Here is a 22,200-nt window from a genome sequence, read left to right as displayed (position 1 = left end):
TTTCAAATTATATTTCATCTTTCTGTATTGACCTAAAGCTTAAGTAATACACTCCTGTGTCTCAGAAAGTTATTCTTCTTTGGTCATACTTGGTAGCCATTGAAATCCTTTACTTATCTATGAGGTTTATGCCTAACTGAAGGGTATCTAGTCTGAATGTTTGTTTCCTTCCGAGGTGGGGGCTTGCTGACTAACCAACACTAAACCAGGGCTTTTATCTATAAGGTTAGCATTAAGAACCAGAGAAAGCAAGATTTGATCATGCATTTGTTATAATTAACCTTGTTGGGCAGGTAAGTATTGGCTGAACTCTTAGCAATGGCCTCAGATAATGCGAAGTTTTTCTGTCTCAACCAGAAGGTGCCTACCAGAGCATACTGAACAATAACCCATCTTTCCAGCCAAGGAGGAATAAAAAAAGAAAATATTTTGTTTGTGATAATTTTACTGGACTTGTAATAGACCCTCTTCATGCTGGCTTAAAAGATTCACGTGTTAGGACTAGAGAGATGGCTTTGTGGTTAAGAGTGGGTATTGGTTCCCAGCATCTATGTTAGGTAACACATGACCATGTGTACTTCCAGATGCAGGGGATCTACTGCTAGCTTCTGGTCGCCAAGGGCACCTGTTCTCACATACACCTATGGGTAGACACACCCACATGCGCGCGCACACACACACACACACACACACACACACACTATTAAAAATAAAATCTTAAAAAAGGTTCATGCCAGCATCTAAAATGTACATGCCAAGCAACATGTTAAAATTTCTGTTTTAATAAATCAAAATTATTTACACTCTCACTTCTTTGATTATTTGTTTCAAGTGCTTCCACCATCCCCGAGACACGAGCAAATCCTCCCAAGGACCATCATGAAAAGGAGACTCATAAATCCTTTAACCGAATTCTACAATTGATCCCCTAAGAAAAGTTAAATAGCACCATTGTTTGTAGATCGCTAGATCACCACAAAGATAATTCTTTTATAAATACAGATGGTGCCCTTGTGGAAATGACACGACAGTAAGTAGATGCCAACAGAAAAAATCAAAAATAAGAGCGACACGCTGATTAGCTAATGACATAGGGTTCAGGAGAATTCTGCTTCTTTTTCCGAGTTATCATTTATTTGAACTCACAATGCCCTGTTCTTATTTTGATTTTTAATATTTGTTCTTTTAAATATTGAAAAAGTAAAATAAGAAGATATTTGATTATCTTGAGCATACAGCGCTCATCACTGGTTGGTGGGAAATCAGCCTGTGAAGTTGCTTTTTCTCCTCCCACCCAAGCCACTTCTTTTGTTTTTGGTCTGGTATTATCTAATGAAGCTGCTGCAATTGCCAGAGGATACAAAACACAGCACTAGACTCATTAGGACAAAAATATGAATCAGAGACTATAATATCAGTCAATTATAGATATAAACATGACTTTTCTTGTTTTGTTATTCAAAAGGAAAGGTGAAAAGAATCTCTGTATATTGAGAATGTGGTATGTGTCATACTGAGGACCTAGTGTGTGCCGCAGCATAGAAGTCATCTCAAATATTGTGTCCTGCTGGGACTTTTTTTTATTTGTTTTCTGTGACCTCTATGGTACCAAATTACCACCACATTTCCCCTTTCCAACATCACTTTAACAAACAGTGTAAAGAGGAACGAACCTGGGCATCACACCCACAGTCTGGAGGTGCTTTGCATACCAGCACTGAGTTTCCCACCTCTGTTCTTCTGTTTGTTGGTGGATGGAATCTGAGCAATGTTGCCCAACCTTTTGGAAACAGCACGTGAATAATCCCGTAATCAGTGTAATGTATTCTGCTCTGGGAGTAATCAAGTCATTGAGCTTTGAAGTAAGATCCAATTTTTGGAAAATGGCTGATGAATGCAGTTTCCGTATTCAGAAGAGGCTGATGTACCTGGACTATTTGGGTCTTCTAGTTGAATAGGGGGGAAAAATACTTGAGGAAACTCAAGTGGACTATTCTAAAAATAATCTAAGTTTCGGGATATATTTTCCTAGTGGCATAGTATGCAATTTGAGATTTTAGAATTAAACGTGTCTGTGTGCTTTTGAATTTTGGATTGCTGGGAGAGAGCCTGCTTAGCTGGGAGGGAGGGATGGGGAGATGCAGCCGCTGCTGAGTCGGAGGATCCTCCTTTCTCTTCTCAAGCTGCTCTTTCTCCCATCTTTGCAAGGTAACGTCCTCTGTGTTATTCATGTCTTAACTTAAAAGTTCCTGCTTCAGACATTTCTTCCCTGAGCTCATTTCCTCTGCCCTCAGCTGCAGAGCCAGAATCTCTGCTTTGCTCCCTCCCTTCCTCCCTCCACTGCTCCCCCTTTCTCTCCTTTCTGCTCCTTCACCTTTCTTTCTTACCTTCTCTCTTTCTTCTTCCTTCCTTCTTTTTTCCTTCCTTCCTCTCTCCCTCCTTTTTTTTCTTCCTTCTTTTCTACCTTTCCTACCAACCTTCCTCTCCCACTTCCTCCTTAATTCTTTCTGTGTATGTACATGTGTGTTGATATAGAGACCAGAGAGCAACCTTTGGTATCATATCTAAGGTTCCCCCGAACATCCTGCTTTTTGAGCTAGATTTCACAAACGAGGCTCCCCGGCAAGACCAAGGGATCCACCTGTCTCTGCCTCCCAGCACTGGGATGGAAAATAGGTGTCACCACACTTGACTCCCCCCCTTCCCTTTCTCACCACCCCTTTCTTTCCGAGTTCAGGATTGAACTACAGCCCTCATGCGTGTAAGGTGAGCACTTCCCAAATTTAGTCACTTCTCAAGTCCCTCTTCTTAATTATAACCAAGAAAAATACATATACCCTTGCCTGGGTAGCCTCCTTGGGAGATAAGTTCCTGGAGAGAGAAACAGGGCTTCTTGCCATGGCATTCAAAAGCCATGCTGCAGTTCTAGACACCTTGTGGGTACTGGTGAAAAACTGACTTATTGAATGAACGCTTGATTCTAACCCAGGGGCTCCACAATTCTGGGAGACAGAGAGTTGCCTCCACCTATTGTGCTCATTGCTAAGTGATTCTGAGGACCTGAAGCATCCTCTCTATTGCTATGATGCGGCCAACTCTAGGGTGACAAGCAAAGGGGCCAGGCTCACTGGAGCCATCTGATTCCAGGCAGGAGATTGCGGCTAGTTGGGCAGTTTCTGTTCCCAGGCAGGCCATACACTGGTAGTCAGATGTAACATGGCAACGTCCCGGCTAGCTAGGCTTTCTTACTTAAGACTCTCAGTTCAAAATTACGTCCTGCTAGTGGGTGTGTTCTACTCTTGATTCACTTGACTTAGCGGTGACATTCGCTTTCATGCTGGACCATGAACCCTTCGATAGTCCAGCAGCTCTGTCACGTACACCTCTTCTTTGTTCCCACTCCCTTGCTTGTTTCTTCACTGTTTCATTTCACCCTTTTCCTTCCTTTCCTTTCCTTTTCCTTCCTTTCCATCATCGCTCTCACACTTTCTCCTCTCACCTTCAACCTCTTTCCCCCTCTTCTTTGGTCTCAGAGAATATAGCCAAAGCTCTTCCTTCCTTGTCTTCTAAGCCCAGGAGGAGTGAGGTCAGCCCTCCCTTCTACCTCACATTTATTTCTTGCTCTAATAAGAGGAAAAGTATCCATGAGAATCCATCCACACATTGTATTTGTGTGTGTGTGTGTGTGTGTGTGTGTGTAAAAGCTAGACATGTTTGAAATAATTGTTGGTGTTTTAACAAATAATTGTTAGTGTTGCTAACCACTGAGATACTAAAACCTTGGGTAACTTCCAGGAGAAGGCTTCCCAGGCATAGCTACAAGGGGATTTAGCTTTCGAGGGAATAATTAACAAAACTATTCTAAGAGGTCATTTTCTGTGGAAAATTGGGGAATTACCTGTCCGGAGGAATGAGAAATGTTTTGATGTTGGCATTTCCCCTGATTGCACTGTGGTCCTGGGATAATGACTCTTTCATATGAAAAGGAAGAGAAGTTGCCGTGGTCCAGTGGCTAAGAGTCACGGCTGAGACGCTTGTTTAGTTAGCAGAAAGTATGTCCAAGTGTGTGTTTTTAAGGAAAGCCACCAGAGCACATCAGACTCGAATGCGTGCACACTCCTCAGTTTTGCTTCATTTTTATAAAGCAAGCACAATGCTTCTCAAAGTCTATTCCTGATGGTAGCCATCAAAGGCAGTTTTCCCTTGTCAAAGAGTTCTTGCTGAAGTACCTTGGGGAGTCATTTGTAACACCATCGTTGACATCCCTTGTATGTGATGTCCAAGAGGGGAACGACATTACTTCATTTTCTTATTATTTCTAGAATGTATACAACTATGGACTATTTTTTTTAAAGTAATACCTAGTATTTTTCTTTGTTGGTAATGGTTGAGAGGGATAGTTGGAGACAGGGTCTCATTGTATAGCCCTGGATAGACTCAAGCTCAAGGCACTCTTCCTGCCTGAACCTCTCAACTGCTGGGATTGTGTATGTTAGCCACTACGCCTGGTTCAAAATTGCTATGGCTCTAAGGTCACCGAATCTAGGATTCCTAGGGTCGCATGGCTGTGAAAACTAAGATGAAAAGGTAGTTCTGCTCCCCTTCTTTGTAAGGGGCCTTTGTGTTCTGCCGTCTTTTCTGTGCCTGGGTGAGAAGATGGAAGTGACCTGGCTATCACTTCTTCAGCACCAGCTGCTCTGGGTGTGTGTTTGTGGGGTGTCCTCTTCTGCATCCCTGCATGTGACCTGCCCAGCAACTTATCGGTGACATTTTGCAGATGATTGTCCTGAAACTCTGAGGGGATGTGTACAATTTGTGTAGATCACTCTGTGGGTAGGGTGCGGAGTGAAGGGCAATGGTTTCTAGAGCCTGATGTGAATTCCATTAATCTAAGGTTGCTTAAGACATTTACATAGCATAGCATGGTGTTTCTACACAGCAACATCCCACCATATACTTTCCATCATCTATAGATTACCAATATAATCTATATTAGGATATGCAAATGCTCTGGAAATAGTTGTTAGACTGTTTCACTTGAGAACCATGACAGAGGAAACAGTTCTGTGCCTATTTAGCACAAATGAAAATTTATTTTTCTGGTCTTCAACTTGTTTGGTTTGTAGAGGGCGGATGGTGTGTATGTATGTTTGTATTGTCTGTCTGTCTTTCATCTATTTATCTTCATCATCATCAGCACCATCATTATCTATCTGTTATCTATTTATCACCTTTCTATCCTTTTCCCCCCATCATCTAGCTATATGCTGATTCCATTTCATGACCTGAATCATAGCTGGAGCCCAGTGACACGTATTTCTTGACATGAAATGGAAATAAAATATATATGAAGAATGCAAATGCCCCTGCACTTCTTCACGTTCTCTGTTCTTTTCCAGACTATTTACCAATTTTGCACATGCATTTATCTCCTGGCTTGCGTCCTCACACGTGAATATTACCTCTGTGTGGGAAAGGTCTTTAGGTCCTTTGCCAACCACTGTGAATCTGCAGTAGAGACTCTGTAAGTAGGTGGTGAAGGAATAACTTGTCCAAGGCAAGTTTTCACTACTACCTCAGCTTCCTGAAAGCTCCTCAGATTGCTTTCTTTACTCGTCTACGTCTCTCTCAGGAGTAGTTAAAATCTACTTAGGGCTGTAAATAAAGCAAGTCTACATTCGGAGCTGCTCCATAACTGAGTGCTGAAGGCTCTGTGTGAGTGCATGGGGCTGGTGGCATTGCAGATACAGCTCTGATCTCATGTACTGGCAGAAGGGCAGCCACAGGGCAGTGGAGAAGGCCAACATCCCATTTTCCAATTTACTCCCAACTTCCACAGCAGAGATCTTTCCTCCAAAACTCCAAAGCCCTCCTTCCTCCTAACAGCTCACCTGCCCATCTTCCCAAACCACTCCACTCCCTAGGGTGTTCTCAACCCAGGCCAGGACGAGATTTCAGTATCATTCATGCTCTCTACAGTCCTCCATAGGTCGTTCTTGGAAAGGGTCCCTGGGTTTCATCAGAGAACCTGGAGGATCTAGGAAAGCAAAGACCCCCCCCTGAGGAATCCTTGTCTGGTAAACTGGGTGGGCTTAGGCAAGTGTGGTGCTCAGGCAAGAGTTAAATGTGGAAAATGGATTTTCTTTCAACTTTGATATTTAGGGGGAAAAACCTACATGACTCTGCACCCTTGGCCCCCACCTGCCGGTTCCTCAGAGCTCAGCCCCGTCTCTTTCCCTCTGCCCTCCCCATTTCTCTCTCCGTCAGTCATGACTGTGGCAGGAGGATGGTTTTGCGGGGCAGGTGACTGCCACCTTCTTTTCTGCAGAACCATCAGAAAAGAGTGCAGGCCTCTGACCCCAGGAGGAAAGCAGAGCCAAGTTGAAAGGCATTCTGCCAAGATGTTTTCCCTCCCCACCAGCAGAGACAGGAAGAGCCAGCCCTGATTGGATTAGTACTACCCAGAAGCACTTTAATCTCAACTGCTGCTACCTGGAGAGGGGAGGCAGTGTCTGACTTGTGGGAGGTGGGAGGCTCTGAGATACTGAGCCTCCTCACAGTGAGGGTACCTGCAGAGAATATTAAAGGACTCTCCCCAGAGATAAAACAGGGGATCCCTAAGAATGAGTCTGAGGATGATCTGGATCCTGGGGGTTAAAATTGTTAAAGTAGGCTTTGAACACACACAGCCTGGTGGTGGCAGGCTGTACCCCAGGAGCTGGTTCTATTAGAGTCTGAAGGGAGACTTTAAAGGGTAGATATGGGGGTTGAGGCGATTGCTCAGTCAGAAAAAAAAAAAATGCTTGCTTAACAATTATCAAGACCTGAATTTGATACCCAGAACCTAAATAAAAAAAAAAAAGCCAGGCATGGTGATGGGCATTTATAATCCCAAAGCTGGTGAGCTGGTGAAAGATGAATCCTTGGAACTCACTGGCCATCTGTCCTAGCTTCCTGGTGAGTCCCAGAGCATTGAGAGACCCTGTCTCAGAAAACAAGGTGGACAGCTACTGAGGAAGGATATCTCAGTTTGGCCCCCACATGCATTCACAGACAGACAGACAGACAGACAGACAGACAGACACACACACACACACACACACACACACACACACGGAGGGAGAGAGAGAGAGAGAGAGAGAGAGAGAGAGAGAGAGAGAGAGAGAGAGACAGACTTTATATTGGGTAGGCATCCATGGTAGGAAGACGGAGATAAAAATAAAAATGCTAGATTATAAAGAAGGATCTCTCTTAATAGCCAGAAATGCCAAGCTAAGAGGACAGGGAAATGGAAGATAGCACAAATGAAATAGAGATAAGCAAAGAAAAACCAAAACAAACCAAAACAGAAACACAATCAAAAGAAGGGTATCTGTCTAATTACAGGATGATGTCTAATGCTAAAGCAGTTGAAACAATGAAAATCCTTCCTAGGCACACAGTTCATTTCTTAGACCACTTAGAATAAATAAACAAAATAGATACTATAAATAAAATAAATTACAAATATGTACAAAGTGCATCACCAGAATAGGCTCCTTCTCTGTCTAAGTGAGATAGGCGTTCTCTGTAGAAGGAACTTGCCCAGAACCCCGAGGTGGGAGTAGGCAAGGTGAGGCAGAGACCCTAAGAGCTGAACTACTTGTTTATCAGACCAAGTAAGAGAAAGATGCCAGAACTGAGATTCAAGAAGCTGGTCCAATAGAAGGCAAAGAGGGAGTACTCAACAGAGGTGTCTGTGATGGATTTTAGCAATGAGTGAAGCAGGTTAGAGCAGGGCAAGAAGACTAACTGAAACACTCTTGACCATGTGGGGGCTTTCCCAGCAGGGCGAAGACTTGGGAAGTTGGGAGTGGACTTCTGACTTCTGGAGTGATCCTTTTGTTTTGTTTTCTTTTGTTTTTCTTTTTGTCCCAAACTCTCAAATTATTTAATCTCTGCCTTTGAGTACACTATGCTTTAGAAAAGAATTCTTTAATTTTGTGTATATGAGTATTTTTGCTTACATGTCTATAAGCACCCGTGTGTGCAATACCCACAGATGTCAGAAAATGAATCATAGATGATTGTGAGTCACTACGTGAGTACTGGGAACTAAACCTGGCTCCTCTGTAGGAACAGCAAGTTCTCCTAAGTATTGAACCACCTCTTCAACCCCTACTATGCTTTAGAAAATAGCTTTTATTATGTTGTTATTCATCTAGGATTTTATAGATACGTACAATGTATTTTGATCATACTCATCTCCATCCTTCTTTTTCTCCCCGACCCCCCCACATCCCAACATTCCCCCTTTCCCGCTTCTTTTTTTTAATCCAGTTAGTTCAGTTAGTGCTACCCTCACACAGGTATAAGCAATCCACAGGAGCATGGACCGCTGTCCTAAGTAGCATTTATGGTTAATTCAACACAATCTGGAATCGCCAGAGAAGAAAGTTGATTATGGGACTGTGCAGAGAAGACTGGCCTGTGAAGATGTTTATTGCAGAAATTTCTTGCTGTAGTAAGACCCTGCCCTTTTCATGTGGCACCATCTCCTCAACACACTGTTCTGGGCTGTAGCAGAAAGCTAGACAAGCAAGGGTCTGTGAGCGAGCCAGCAAGCGTTGTTCTCTATGGTTTCTGCTTCAAGTTTTTGCTTGAGTTCCTGTCCCCACTTCCCTCAGTGACAGACTATGACCTGGAAGTGTAAGTCAAAAACAATCCTTTCCTTCCCCGAGTTGCTCCTTGCCAGAGTGTTTTGTCTCTGCAACAGAAAGCCAACTAGAGCAGAAATCTACTAGTGGTCATATTCCTAAAGGAAAATGCCCCTCCCTCCACGATAGCTGCCAACTCCCATTAAATCCACCACCTCCCAGTAGCACATTAGGTGCAGATCTTGTGAGCCCCTTCCTTATCCATGCTAGAACATTGACTAGCTTGATCTTGTAGAAGTCTTGTGCTGGCCACCCCAGATGCTGTGAGCCCTTGAGTGTGATGGCCTTGCTGAGATCCAAAGTCATTAATTTGCAGGGATCCTCTTTGACCTGTCTGTCATAAGCTTTTCATCTCTTCCTTAATGGTCCCTTAGCCTTGGGTGTGTGGGTTAGAGTGGCAGATGTTCAGATGGGACTGAGCTCTAGAGTGATTCTTATGAAACTAAATCCGGAGAACTGATCAGGTGACTGGACCAGATCTCCCAAGAATAGATGTGTCCCATTCTTCTGTGTTCCAGAGATGTATGAACTTGCATGCGCACGCACGTGCGCGCGCACACACACACACACACACACACACACACACACACGTTATGTGGGAAGAGTTACCTTGGAGAAGCAAGGTAGAAATCCATAGCTATTATTTCTGTGGCCTCTAGCTACAAAAGCTAGCAAGTGAAAAGAGTCTAGAGACCCAAAATGGGGAAAAATGACATTTTAGCAGTTTTGTCAGGTTGGCAATTTAAAAATAAACTTGAACTCAATGTATACCATTAATGCCAGAGGTTGTCTCATAACGATGCAAAAGTGCCTTCTTCTCACTGGCAGTTTAAAAACTAAGAATCTATGTTGTAGGTGGTGGGGAACCTTATTTAGAACAGACTTATATGACTGTGACATCAACCCACAAAGCCACTGAAATCAAACCAAAGCTGAGCCCTGCAGAATTAGCACCATAACCTATGTCAGAGACTTGCTATTATCCTAATATCAGCTTTTGGATTCTGTCCAGTCCCATTAGTAATTCCCATGTTGATCGCTCTGTTACTCGTGAATGTTAATTGCTTCTAAATCTCTTTGGATGTTCAGATGCTTGGGTAAGAAAAAAATTCTGACTGGCGAAGGTGTGAGTTTTATTAATGTGGAAGCAAACAGGAAGTCTGTTTAGAGATCCGAGTGAAGTGTCTGTGACTGAAGATGCCCTATGTGGCAGAGGTGGCATCGTTCTTCAAATGTCTGTCATATGTTAGTGGTGTGATAGCGGGGGATGGCGCACAGCTTGGCAGAAATAGCTATGCCGTTTCTTTAAAACCCCAGTGCATTTAGATATACGAAGGTGATCAAATTGTCCCCCCTTAAAGGGGGGACTTTGCTTGGTATGGAATGGTGACCTTTAGACCTTCAGGTAAATTTGCACCTAGTTGGTGCTATTAAATCAGAAGATGAAAAAGATTTGGATATGGTTTGGTCTATTATCCTATCATTGATCTCCTTGGCTTCCGAACTAGGAGGAAACTGGGAAATTTGCACCAGAAGCTTTCATACTTCAGATATTGAGAAACAAAGGGCCAGGGAGAAGAGGAGGTGAGGCTTGTAGAGCTTGTCGGGCAAGGACATCACCCAGCTTTTGTTCCAGTGATCAAGAAAAGAAAAAAATATACCAGATAAAATGGATGTTTATTATACTTTCTTTTGAACCATTTCACTGAATGTTAGAAAAGTTTCTGTCTTTTACTGTTTTTTTTTTTTTTTTTTTTTTTTTTGCAGGGGAGGGGTGGTAAAAATTTGACATTCTTTCATTACTAATTACAACAGTACCCTGTGAGAGGAAAAAGAGGCGGGGAAGAAAGGAGGACCTGGGACTATCCACATACTGTTGATTATGCATGTGGTTTCTTTTGGTTCTAAATTCCTCAGAGATCAAATGTGACTTGCTTGGTGGAGTTCCTTTTGTAATAGAGGGACATAGAAAAACAAAGAGATGGGCCCATATATATGCTAGGTGCATGATAAGTCTTAGGGCATGATATGTCTTAGAAAGAAAGAGAAAATAGGGAGGGAGAGGTGTGTGATGGGTTGCGGCTTCCTTAGAAGTGCTTGGAGGAGGGTTCAGTGAGGGGGGTCTTTAGGCAGTGATCCCTGGAATTGACATGGTAAGCTACAGTGGCACTGTGGCAGTGGAGGGCATGCAAAAGCGGGGTGTGGGAGGTGGGGAAGTACTTGGCCATCTGAGGAGAAAAGAGGTCCGTGTTACATGGATGAGTACAGAGAAAAGCATGTGATACTGTGACCCTGAAGTCATAGGCTTTGGGAAGACACTAGATTCACATTTTCCAAGAAGCATGTCTTACCATAACTGATAGCATGACACACATGAAGAACCCAAGCTCATCTTTCTCAAGAGTTTTCCATGAAGGTACTATCTTTCTGAGATGAGTGTTCATGACTCACCAGGAGTGTCCAGAAGCTGAAAGAACATTCTGCAAGCTTTCTGATCATGGTGGTTGCATCTATATTAACATCACCAAGCCCCAGGATTAAAAATGTCTTGGTGGCAAGGCCCGTGTCATTCACATTCTTGTGTGTCCCAAGAAATCACATGTGGAGATAAACTTACTTGTGGTAACAATCAAATAAATATCATTTTTTTTAAATGTGTGAACAATGGCTCGAGAGTGATAGAAAGAACGTGATGTCTTAGAAAGATTTGTTAAAAATACACCCTTCTAAAAATGTTGTGAGATTCCATTTGAAGCATTCTGACTCCCTTGGAATGTACTTTAAACACAAGTCCATATGCTGAAATGTGAGCATAAGTACAACAAACTGAGCAGCAGAAACATTCTTTTCAGGCCAAATTTTAGTTGGATGGTTACATTTTGTCTATCTTATTTTCCCTCCATGTTTTAAACTGAGCATGAGACGTGTTTCCTGCCCTCCCAGGGTATTAAATGGATGTTGGGGTTGGGGATTTAAGAACCTGGGGCTTCCCTCACTACTGTTTTCCCTGGGGTAACCGTGTGTCAGTCGAGGTTAGGAGAAGAATCACATGGGATGATCAGTCTCCAAGGGAGGGATGGTGAGCATGTCATGCTGTAATATGGAAGACCAAAGTTAGAACTCTCTCCTCCTTCCCTTCCCCTATTCTCACCGTAATAGCCCTATAATGCACCCCCCTCCTTGTTATACTTCAGTGTCCACATCTGCAAAGTGAGGGTAACACAAACCTACCCTCTGCCTTTCAGGTTTTTTGCGAAAATCAGTGAACTAATATTGGTAAAATTGGAGCCCCATGGATGAAGGGTACTTTGTAAGTATACCACATTCTTGTCATGTTCTTTTCTATTGTTCCAGAGTGAGAATAGCGAATGTCTGTTTTTATTGTATCGGGGATTCGGTAACACCATGTTTCACACCCAGATATTGATAACCTGATTGTCTTTGAGTAATTTAATGGTTCTGACCTCTCAAATGTTTTATCTAGATGTTAGATACAGGAAAAAAAAATCTCTTCTACAAGAGCGGTAAATTTATATAAATTTGACTAGATAATTTGGAATAATAAATGTCTGCACAATGTGTAAAAATGTTGCCATAAACTCTTGATATAAATTCAAGGTGTTTTCATTTCTTTCTCCTTACCAATTGCATTGCGCTTGTGTTTTGAGCCCTCAGTTTTTCTCTTGAAGAGAGGCTGTTTTCCATAAGGGTGAGTGCTGTCTTGACAATAAATGCCAACTAGATGGTCTGCTAAGTGTTATGTTTCCAGACGTTGTGAGAGGGGAGGAGGCCAAAGAGAATGGGGTGATGGGTGCAGATATCCCTCTCACACCTGGTTGCTGTCTAGGCGACTTGAAGTTGCCTTTTAGCCATTGGAAGGCAAACATTGCAAGGCCATCCAACCCTGGAGTGGGGCAGGAGTAGAATTGTCCTCCAGCAGCTATTTTACTAAAATTGCCCATGGTAATGGTGGATCTTATTATTTTTCTGAATCAACCAGTATCCTAGGCTGGCTGGCTATGTGCCCAGTACTTAATTCATGGAATTTTCTTTTGAAAGAGCAGATTGTACCCTTTAAAAAACTCCCGACCCAAAGGACTTCACAAAGTTCCTAGAGTCCATATTCATGCTCAGCGTTGGGATTCCAGTATGAGTCTGTAGCATCTACATCTGTTGGCCGATTCTAAGGGCTCCATCTCTCTAATGGTTGAGCGTCTCTGCAGCAGGGCAGAATTTTACCAACAGCATTCATTCTCCCTGAGTTGATGACAACTCAATTCTCAAGGTACCTCCCCTGAATCTTAATTTTACTATCCATCCCTACCAAGAATAGGTCTTCCCTTGTAAACATGAAACCCTTTCAGATATTCATGACAGATCTCTGGAGGCTAGTCTCAGGTTAACTTCTATCCAAATGGAGGCTCATTGTCACAGTACCCAGAGCCTGCCCCTTTGCAAAGGTTCTCATTTGTTTATATCTTTCTTGACAAGCAGCACTGAGAACTACCTTCTCCAGGCCCCACTCCACACCTCAGAGTCAAGAGAGCTAGTCCAAAGTGGAAGGGAGCTACCTCAGAAGATGCGTCTGGAAGCAGAAGCAGGTGTACCCTGGAACTGGAGACTCACATCCTTCTGTGAGGTGCAGATGACTGACAGGGAGAAGGTTGCTTTGGTTAATAATACAATCTGCTCGCCTCCTGTAGACACAGCAGCAGCCTACTAATCCATTAGAAGTGAATTAAGGTTGTTTACTGATGTTTTAAAGTAACTGTCAGAGTGAAAAAAAAAAGTTCACCCTAAGCGAGACCACTCACCTACTTCAGAGTCGTTCACTCTGAGCTGAGTGCATAAATAATATATTGAGATCCGAAGGGTGATTTCAAGCATTAGAACATGAAGCCTTCTGTTTACTAACTGTCATTGGGCTGAAGAGAATTTAAACAGCTCTGAACCTTTTTGTCCGTGGATGCAAACCATGAAATTAACTTTCGTTTCATAGTTAGCAGAAATCATGATGATGGCGTCTTGTTGTCCTGTCTCCTGCCGATCGGGATCTTTTTTTGCTATGCAAGGCAGGCCTTGGCAGCAGAATGCTTTTTATGTCTCCTTTGAAACAAGACCCCCTTTTACTCCCCCACAAAATAAGCAGGAACCTGTCTGAACCAGTCAGCCAGCTTTCTATGGGTAGAAGGAGGCACAGTGGAAATAATGCTAACCTGGTTTCCGGTGAGTTTGTGTTCTGAGTGTTGGTGGACCTGTCTGAAATCCCCTTATCCATGAGAAGATTTGGAATAAAAGCTTCTGCTTCCATTGCCTTGTGGGAAGATGCTGAGACTCCCATGAGGTCATTGTGATGTGATTTAAAAGGTCAGGCATTATAGGTAAGTGACTTGATACCAACTGTTAACATTATTAAGGCTGGATGAAAAAGAAAAGACTGCATTTGAAGTGAATTACATGTACTTGTTCATTATATCTCAATTGTCCTGTGGCGTATGAGCTGACAAGATCCCAAATCTTACCACTCCAAAACCAAAGCCCAGGGAAGTCACGTGCCTCATCTCACCCATTTTGTGGCTAGTTTTAAGTGTGAGCTAGTCAGGGTCCAGAGTCTGTTTTCCTTGATTGTTACCTGTTGGGGAAGAATGGCAGGGTTTTCCTCTGCCAGACTGTACCTCTTTAGTCACATACAAGGAAATGAGACATCATGTGTAAAAGCCTGGACCACATTCAGGCCTAGAGAATAGAAGGATGGCTTTTCCATCATCAAGGAAAGCTACCGTTGGGTGGGGATGTCGCAGACTGTATGGGTTAATTACGTTTTATGTGTAAGCAGCCTGGTGATTCTTAGCTGAAAAGCTCTAGATGAAAAGACCTATTACTTGTAAGGCTTCCAGGAAAAAAAAAAAGACATTTGATTCACTTTCTGTCCCTTTAAACTCAAAAGTGTGATAGCCCATTTTGGCGTATAGGGAGAGAGTTAGGGAATGAATAGCTAATGTATGGAATGTCTAATTTTGCATGATTGCCTTTCACATTTGCTGAAGTAACGGAGGCATCACAGAACACCTATTTTTGATGTTTTGATGGCGTGCTCCAGGCTTTACAGCCTGATTTATGAACTTTGTGGGATAAATCCTTATTAAGCAAATGAACAGAAATGCATTTGTGAACACATCACTGAAAACATTCAATTTGGACAACCACTTTTTAAATTTCTATTTACACTATATTTATTGGAATTTCAAAAGCAAAAAAGAGCCTAAAGACATTCACGGGGAAACATGATGTGGATTCGTGGACGTTTCTCCCCAGAAATATGTTTGGTTAGTACTGGGGTTAAATTTTGAATGGCAAGAGTCAGGGTCTGGCTTGCTTTATAATTTTGAATGTAGTGGTTCAAAATAGGATCCTTTCCATAATTCAGAAAAATGGATGGACTCTTGAGAAGTAATTATTCGGGGGAAAGAATAAATTTTGTTCTTCCAAATTCTCCAAATCTCAGCAACTGGCGCTGTGCTCTAGTATTTGTTAGTACAGTAACTTAACTGCATAATTAAATACACTGTGGAATTCCAAAAACTGGAAGCTTTGTTTTCTCATCACAACACACAACTTGCTGATGCTGAGAAGCATATGACGTATTTTTGAAAGCCAGGCTCATCCTCTCTCATCGTGTCCCCTCGGCAGCGGTTGTGACTCCCCTTGCCCTTTGGAGACACGTCTCTTGCAGGTTATTTTTAGTCAGTTGTATTTAGGAAGGTGAAACCAAGCAGGAAATTCCCCAGATCTGACCTGCCTGCCCAGGCCATGCGGACTGAGGATCGTTTCTCTGAAAGTCCTCATGGTGTTTCTTAGATCCTTCCATATAGCATGGGTGAAAGGTGACCTGAACAAGTGTGCCGGTCAACCGAGGGAGGCCCACTCCATGTAGTAGTTGTGAGATAGCTCCATGGAGCCTCGTAGAGGTAAAATACAGTATAGCTGGCTTCTAGGTGTGTGACAGTGGAAAAAGATAGCCTTATCTTTCTGCTTACTCGTAAAAGAAGACACTTATTACTCACATCTTGGTGTGGTGCATGGTGTAATTGGGTTAATATATGGGAAGACATTAGGAAGCACTGGGCACATCATAGGTCTCCAATAGATGGTGGCTATTTTAATTAGGCAGTCCAGGGTGAGGTTTCATATTCACAGGAACTATAGCAAGTGTTCAGGTAAAGAACAAAACAAAAGACTTACAGTTCCACCCACCCAAGGAATATTTGTTGAATCCTTCATGTACCGCTACTCATGATGTCAAAGAAATAACGACAGATGGTATCAACTCCTGACTGGCAATCGTTCAGTGGGATTGGGAAATAGACCACTAGAAGCATGAGGATGTTGGTGATAACCATGATAGCGATGGTGACAAAGTTATCAAAATAGTACCCAGTGCAGAACAAAGGTATTTTTGATGGCAGGAACTGGCTTGTCCTCTGTGTCTCTTGTATCATAAACAATTGGGCTTCTTACCATTTACTTTGGAATTCAAAGCAGTTTAGGAGCACAGGGTAGGTTCCTGTCACAGAGGAGTTGCTTAGCACCAACTGGGCTCACTAATTAAATGACACCAGTAAAATGGGCTTTAAGCTGTTTTTCCTTAGGAGTTGGTGGTGGTTGCCACAGCCAGTTTGTGAATATCGATTATTTACTACTGTTTGATTTGAGGGTAATCCTGAGGTGCATAGGTGTATAGGTACCAGACCATAAAAACGACTGTCCCCTGAGGATCAGACAAGTGCTTCCATAGTCCTTGAGCCTTCAGTGTGTCACGTCTCTCACCAACGTCCCGTCTGGCTGAATACATTGGCTTCCCTCTTGTTCATGTATGCATATGAACTTTTCCCCGTCAAGTTTTATTTTTGAAGAATTTCAAACCTACAGAAGTTGAAAGAATAGTCCCTAGGGACATTTTAAACCCATTTCTACCAAGTTTCTTTTCTGTCCTGTTCGTCATATATAACTTTGAACTTTGTCCCAATTCCCAACGTCTTCCATCTTCCCATCACCACACTAGAGCTCCCCAACAGGCCACCTGCCTTCTGACTCTATATCTGTAGTGTTAAATTTACCTCCTAAGTTCTGTGTTTCCAACTTGTAAATTTTGGAAAGAAAGTCAATTGGGGCATTAAAAGAACTTTCCTTACAATTTTTAACAACATGGTTTAAAACTCACTTCTTAAATCTTATTTTTAGATTGCACACCAACATGCTTAGAATGTGGTCAATGCAAGATAACTAAAACTTAAAGGTTAGGAGATTTTTCTGGATGCAGTGACATTCTCTTCTACAGAGGAAGAATTTTAGTTTTTTAAAGGCAAATTCCCTGGGCCATGGTTTTCATGAGAGTCTTCCAAAAGTAGGTGGGAGTCTAATTATGAGTACAGAGATCACTGCCTTCCACAGTACGGATATCCACTGTGAAGGGCGGCTTTCCAGACACACCTCAGTGGCTCTGCTGGACGTTGGGGGTGTAGCCTCAAACTGAAACAATTATACTAGGGATTTTGGATGACAGTGACTAATGAGTATGACCCCCTCCTTCTTTTCTGATACTCCTGACCATTAGTTAAAAATAAGGTGTCTGTCACAAAGTATGACAAGACACGCCAGACAGCCATTTCCATGTTCTCTGTGGAAAGGCCTAAGAGTGTGGGGCGGGGCGTGAGGACTCCCGGGTGCTGCTGATGGAGGCCAGGGAAGAGGGAAGGGGACTAGTCTTGGAAACCCAGGTCATTCTCATGCCTGTCAAATAGCTCCGAGATGATATGATTCATTTTGGGCATCTGCCTAGCAGCTTGCAAGGAAGTGTGTTAAAGCTATAGAAAAACATTTTAGAAGTCGTGACATTAGTTGGTAGAAGAAGAAATCGGAGACGCTCACCCAGCCATGTCGTTTGGCAGTGAAAAGAGAAAGCTGTCAAACTGAAGGGTGGGAGAGGTTGGAAAAAGCATGAAAAGCAGTCCTAAGAACCAGGGTCCCGCTGTATCTGGGAGTGTTAAGCAGGGTCAGAAGCCTGTACATCCCCTAAGGCGGTGGTTCTTAAATTGCAATGATTCCTGCCCCTTAACCCAGAGGTTCTGATTCAATAGATCTGGGGAGGGGCTGGGGAGTCAAGGTTTTTAACAGTCACCCTGCACCACTCGGGGAAAGCTTGCCCTGCGGTCATGTTTACATCACAGAACATGACAGTATTTGGTGTTGTTAAAGATGACCAGAGTTGTAAAGAAACTGTTAAGTTCAGTCTAGTGTATTGTAAACTCCCCTTTTTTTCTTCAAATTCAAGGGAAGTTTAGAATGCTTTGCTTCCAAAATGCATACAGTGGGAACAGTTTTCCTGAATGATAGAGCCGGGTCAAGGGGCAGACAAACAGAATTATATTACAGTGTAGAGTTACTAAACCAGGGGGAGGCTTGTGCTTGACTGGGGAGAGCAGGATGCTGCCATCCAGCTGGGCTGTGGAGTGAGCTCTTGACAGAGGGAATTTATGCAATGTCAATGATATGGTCACAGACTTTGAAGTCAGACATCCTGGGTTGGAAGCCTGACTCTTGGTTACAAGGAGTGGGAACTGCTCTTGAAACCAGGGTTTTCCTCTTAGGGCCAGAATGGAGACTCGAATAGATGACTGTGGGCAAGTATTGCATACAGCCCTTGCAAATTAATCGACGTTCAGTAAGTGGCTGCCATTACTTTTGTGTTTAAGTTTTGTGTTAGTGGTGAATCTGCTGTTGAATCTGCTGTCGGTTAGCTCTGGCTTTGGTTGAGGCAGGAGAATGGCTCCCGCAGCTATGCCAAGGAGGAACCACAGTGGAAACAAACTGCGGTAGAGGATGACAGATGGTCTTTTGCCTAGTTTTGTGTTTCCGAAAGTGTTGTCCATATGGGAGGGTCTAGATGGCACAACCTTTTACCAGTATTAATTAGTTCAATCCAAATGGTAACTATGAGATGGGTATTATTTATTTAATGAAACATAAAACTGAAGTACAGAGAATTTAAGTTGCCGAATACCACAACGTTAGTAGGGGCAGAGCTGGGATTTGAACATGTGGCATCTGTTCTCCTAATTGCTTTGCTATGCTGTCTCAATAATAATGAGCCTACCCTCAGTAAGAAAAGATCACAACATAGAAAAAAAAAGGCATGTTGTTATTAATATTGGCGCCTGCAAAAATGGTAAGGTTTTGCAAGTAAAACTATTTATTTTTTACAAAGTAACTTGATTTAATGAGCCATATGAGATGAGGAATAGAGGCAGGCAATCAGATATGATGAAAGCCCTTTGGGTGGTTCCCAGATGAACTGCCTGGGAAATTCTAGGGCAGTGAATGATAGCGGCAGGAATAGATTGGGGATCCCAGGGGACCTATGATGTTGTGTCCTCTAACACAGGCATGTGGAATGGCAATACGTTCTCTGACTTTGGAGACAGAAGCAGTCGGTTCGCCCTGCCTGGAAGCTCAGGGAAGGAAGGACTTTGAAGCTGGAGGGAAGTTCGCTTCCATCCCCCATGTGCCACTGGGAAGCCACAGAAATCCCCCCATGGCCTTGCCAATTTACAGAGACTGGGAGACCAGATATTTTTGATTTATATTTCCTCCTCTTCCCTTCTTCCTTTTTGTTTTAACTAGTTCGCCATCTTTTTAATTTTGCATGAAGATAGATTTTAAAGAGACTATGGCCCAAGAATCGAAATGCTTAATGCAACTCAATAGGCAAAGGGTCTAAAACCCTCTCCCAGTAGCATGTTAATTTACTTCCCAACTTTCCCGGAAGGTACCTGTGTCTACCCTGAGTCTCCCCTTCAGATGTGGTCAGAACACCCCAAAGCCTGGATAATCTTAAAGCAATCTTTGCTTAGGCTTTCATATCTGCAGCAGCTTTTCTGTTTTTAACAGCTTGATTGAGGCTAATAATAAAGTGGCCTTCTGCTCCCTGAGCAAGTGAGCACAGGTGTTAGCTCACACATCGCAAGCAGCGGTCATGGAGCCAACTCCCTGTAAGGGCAAGCAGTGGTGGGCAATTCTGCTGCCCTACAACTGAATAGAGGTGCCTGCCCTGCCTTAGGCTCTAGCTTTATTTACAGTGCTGTGTCCCTGGGTGTAAGGCACATGCACGCATGCACACACGCATGCTCACGCACACACTCACACACACTCACACACACACACACATACACATACACATGCATGCACCCCCCCCCCCACACACACAACGTAGCCCAGGTGTTTTTATCCATTTTTATTCATTTCCTTTGTCTGAGGTTGAGGAAAAGAATCCTCATCTCTTCCTTGTCTATTCCAACCTTTTTATGATCTGGTGGGTAAAGGATATATATTCACACTGGACTATTGCCCTATAGACAATGGGAGATATTAATTATTCAGGATTTATCAGTTTCAATTTTGTTTGAAGAAATAGTTATTGAGTGTCTACTATGGAATTGTATCTACTATATGGTATACCGTTCACTTGCTGAGGATCGGGAAACTCAGGCTCAGGGAGGTGATGAGATTTTTCTTACGTTGTGTACTCTTGGCTCTGTACAATTTACCTGAGGATAGCTCCATGTTCGGGTTCAGTTTTCTGCTTTCTTACACCACTTTCCTGTGTCGTACAAACTCCTGGGGAGTAAGTTTCTCCCCCTGGTAAACTGGTGTTTCCTTAGGACTTAACATCTCCATCATCTGCCCATAAGGAGGTAGAAATAAGACATGCAGTATCATCAGATGTCGCTTCCCAGTGTGAACCTAGGCGACAAAGCTTCAGGGACTGCCAGTGGAAACACCACCAAAGATCCTCTGCCCGTGCCCCAAATGCAGCTCCACGGATTGAGAGTCTTCGCAGTAACTTGAAAGTGGAATTGGTTAAACTTGGGTTTAGGTAGTTTTGGACAGTAGCTACATAATTTTCTTTCTTTCTTTTGACTTGTTATAGGTGAAAGGGTAAAAAGAGAGTAGCAGTGTGACTTGAGAGCTGTTTTTCTTCCCTGCATGTGCATAGTAGTTATTTATATCTGGAAGTTTCCATTGGGACTTAGTTCAGGATATAGACTTGGCAGGATGGCTTCTGCGCTCTGTGGTGACATTTGACAGACTGCAGGCAAAGCGGGATGGATTTCTAATATCTCGATGGATGGATCTGGGGGCCAAGTGTTGGGAGTGGACTGTATTATGAAATGGATTTATTGATGTGAATCTAAAAGCAGACCTTTGCTTGTCAATATGCAATCTGTATCAATAACTTTTGATAAACTAGGCCTTCGACCTTTTGCTTTGTTTGCTTTTTTATCAACTCCACTTGGCAATAACAATAAAAGACTCCAGGTGGTGCATTGTGAACGGCTTATTGCGCTCCTCATGAGCGTGACTGACCCCGGGGCTCAGTGCTATGATCTTGCACATGCTATCCGCACCCAGAAGTGTGGGTTGCTGTGCCTCACTTCCTTCCCAGAATTAACTATTTCCCCCATTCATTGCGTCTCAATATCAGCCCGCTGCATTAACCTTGAGATGCTGTGCCGGTGATGTACATAGCATCTTCATTTTCCAGATGAAGAAATTAAGACCCAGTGAGGTCCAATGAGCTGCCCAGGGCCACACGGTAAATCTTGAATACAGCTGGGTTCAAGACAGAGGTGCCATGGTTCTTGTGGGAGGGCATGACATTTTCTTCCTCTGTGATTACCAAAAGAAAACAGTGGGCAAAAAGCTTAGGAATAATCCTTTTGCTTTAAGTGTGGTGAGGTGGAGATCTTTCTCTGTGAGCCTTTTGGGGGAGGAAATCCATGGGTTCCGTGAGAATTAGAGGGTGTCCTTGAATTTGGGTAGAACAAGGTCAAGGATTTTCTTTGTTCCTATTGGATGCCTGCCTCCAGGGATGGCTCTTATTGTGCCCCAGGTGTCTTCTGTAGGGGACAGCTCTGTGCCCAGCCAGAGAGTTGTTGGGCACAATGGGGAAGCTAGGCGATTTTCTCCCTAAGGAGCTTTTGTTTTAATTATTGCAAATATTGAACATCAACCTCTTCCCTCTAGACTGCTCCATTTGTAGGCTGAGAGACAATGATAGAAAGTGACCAGACCCTGCAACTCCATTCACAGGACCACAGTCACCAACACAACCTCAGTGAGTGATTTTACCTGCTGAGGCACCATACTGTATTCACTTACTCAACTCAACCTGTTAACTGCCCCAAAGAAGGTTCATAGCACTACCATCGACTGGCAATCTGCGTTCCTGGCCCAGGCATGGTTCCAAGTAGATAGCCAATCTCTTTGATGTAAGTTTTGTTACTTGTTTGGCTTTTAAGCATCTTCAGGACTTTTAAATTAAACCGACTTTACTGCCGTCATAGTGGCAAGCTGGAATAGAAAATGAAAGGGGTAATTATCTGCTGGAATACAGTGAAGCAGTTCATAAACTAGAATGCTTGGGAGGCAAGTAGAATTTTACTAG

General features: G+C 43.1%; 1 protein-coding gene across 1 annotated transcript in view; it reads left to right on the top strand.

Annotated features, from left to right (window-relative positions):
* Positions 1-22,200, top strand: part of Ppargc1a (PPARG coactivator 1 alpha) — a 633,817-nt gene that overhangs the window by 168,568 nt on the left and 443,049 nt on the right. The window contains exon 2 of the mRNA XM_041643754.1: positions 11,942-12,006. Coding sequence (XP_041499688.1) covers positions 11,989-12,006 — 18 coding nt within the window. The 5' untranslated portion in view covers positions 11,942-11,988. The remainder of the gene's footprint in view (positions 1-11,941; positions 12,007-22,200) is intronic.

This window comes from Microtus oregoni, unplaced genomic scaffold (genome assembly GCF_018167655.1).
Source record: "Microtus oregoni isolate MIOR12 unplaced genomic scaffold, Mior012 000090F_ref0000504, whole genome shotgun sequence".
Taxonomy (NCBI): Eukaryota; Metazoa; Chordata; class Mammalia; order Rodentia; family Cricetidae; genus Microtus; species Microtus oregoni.
The sequence above is the reverse complement of the archived record's forward strand: the minus strand, read 5'-3'. Positions and strand labels throughout refer to the sequence as shown.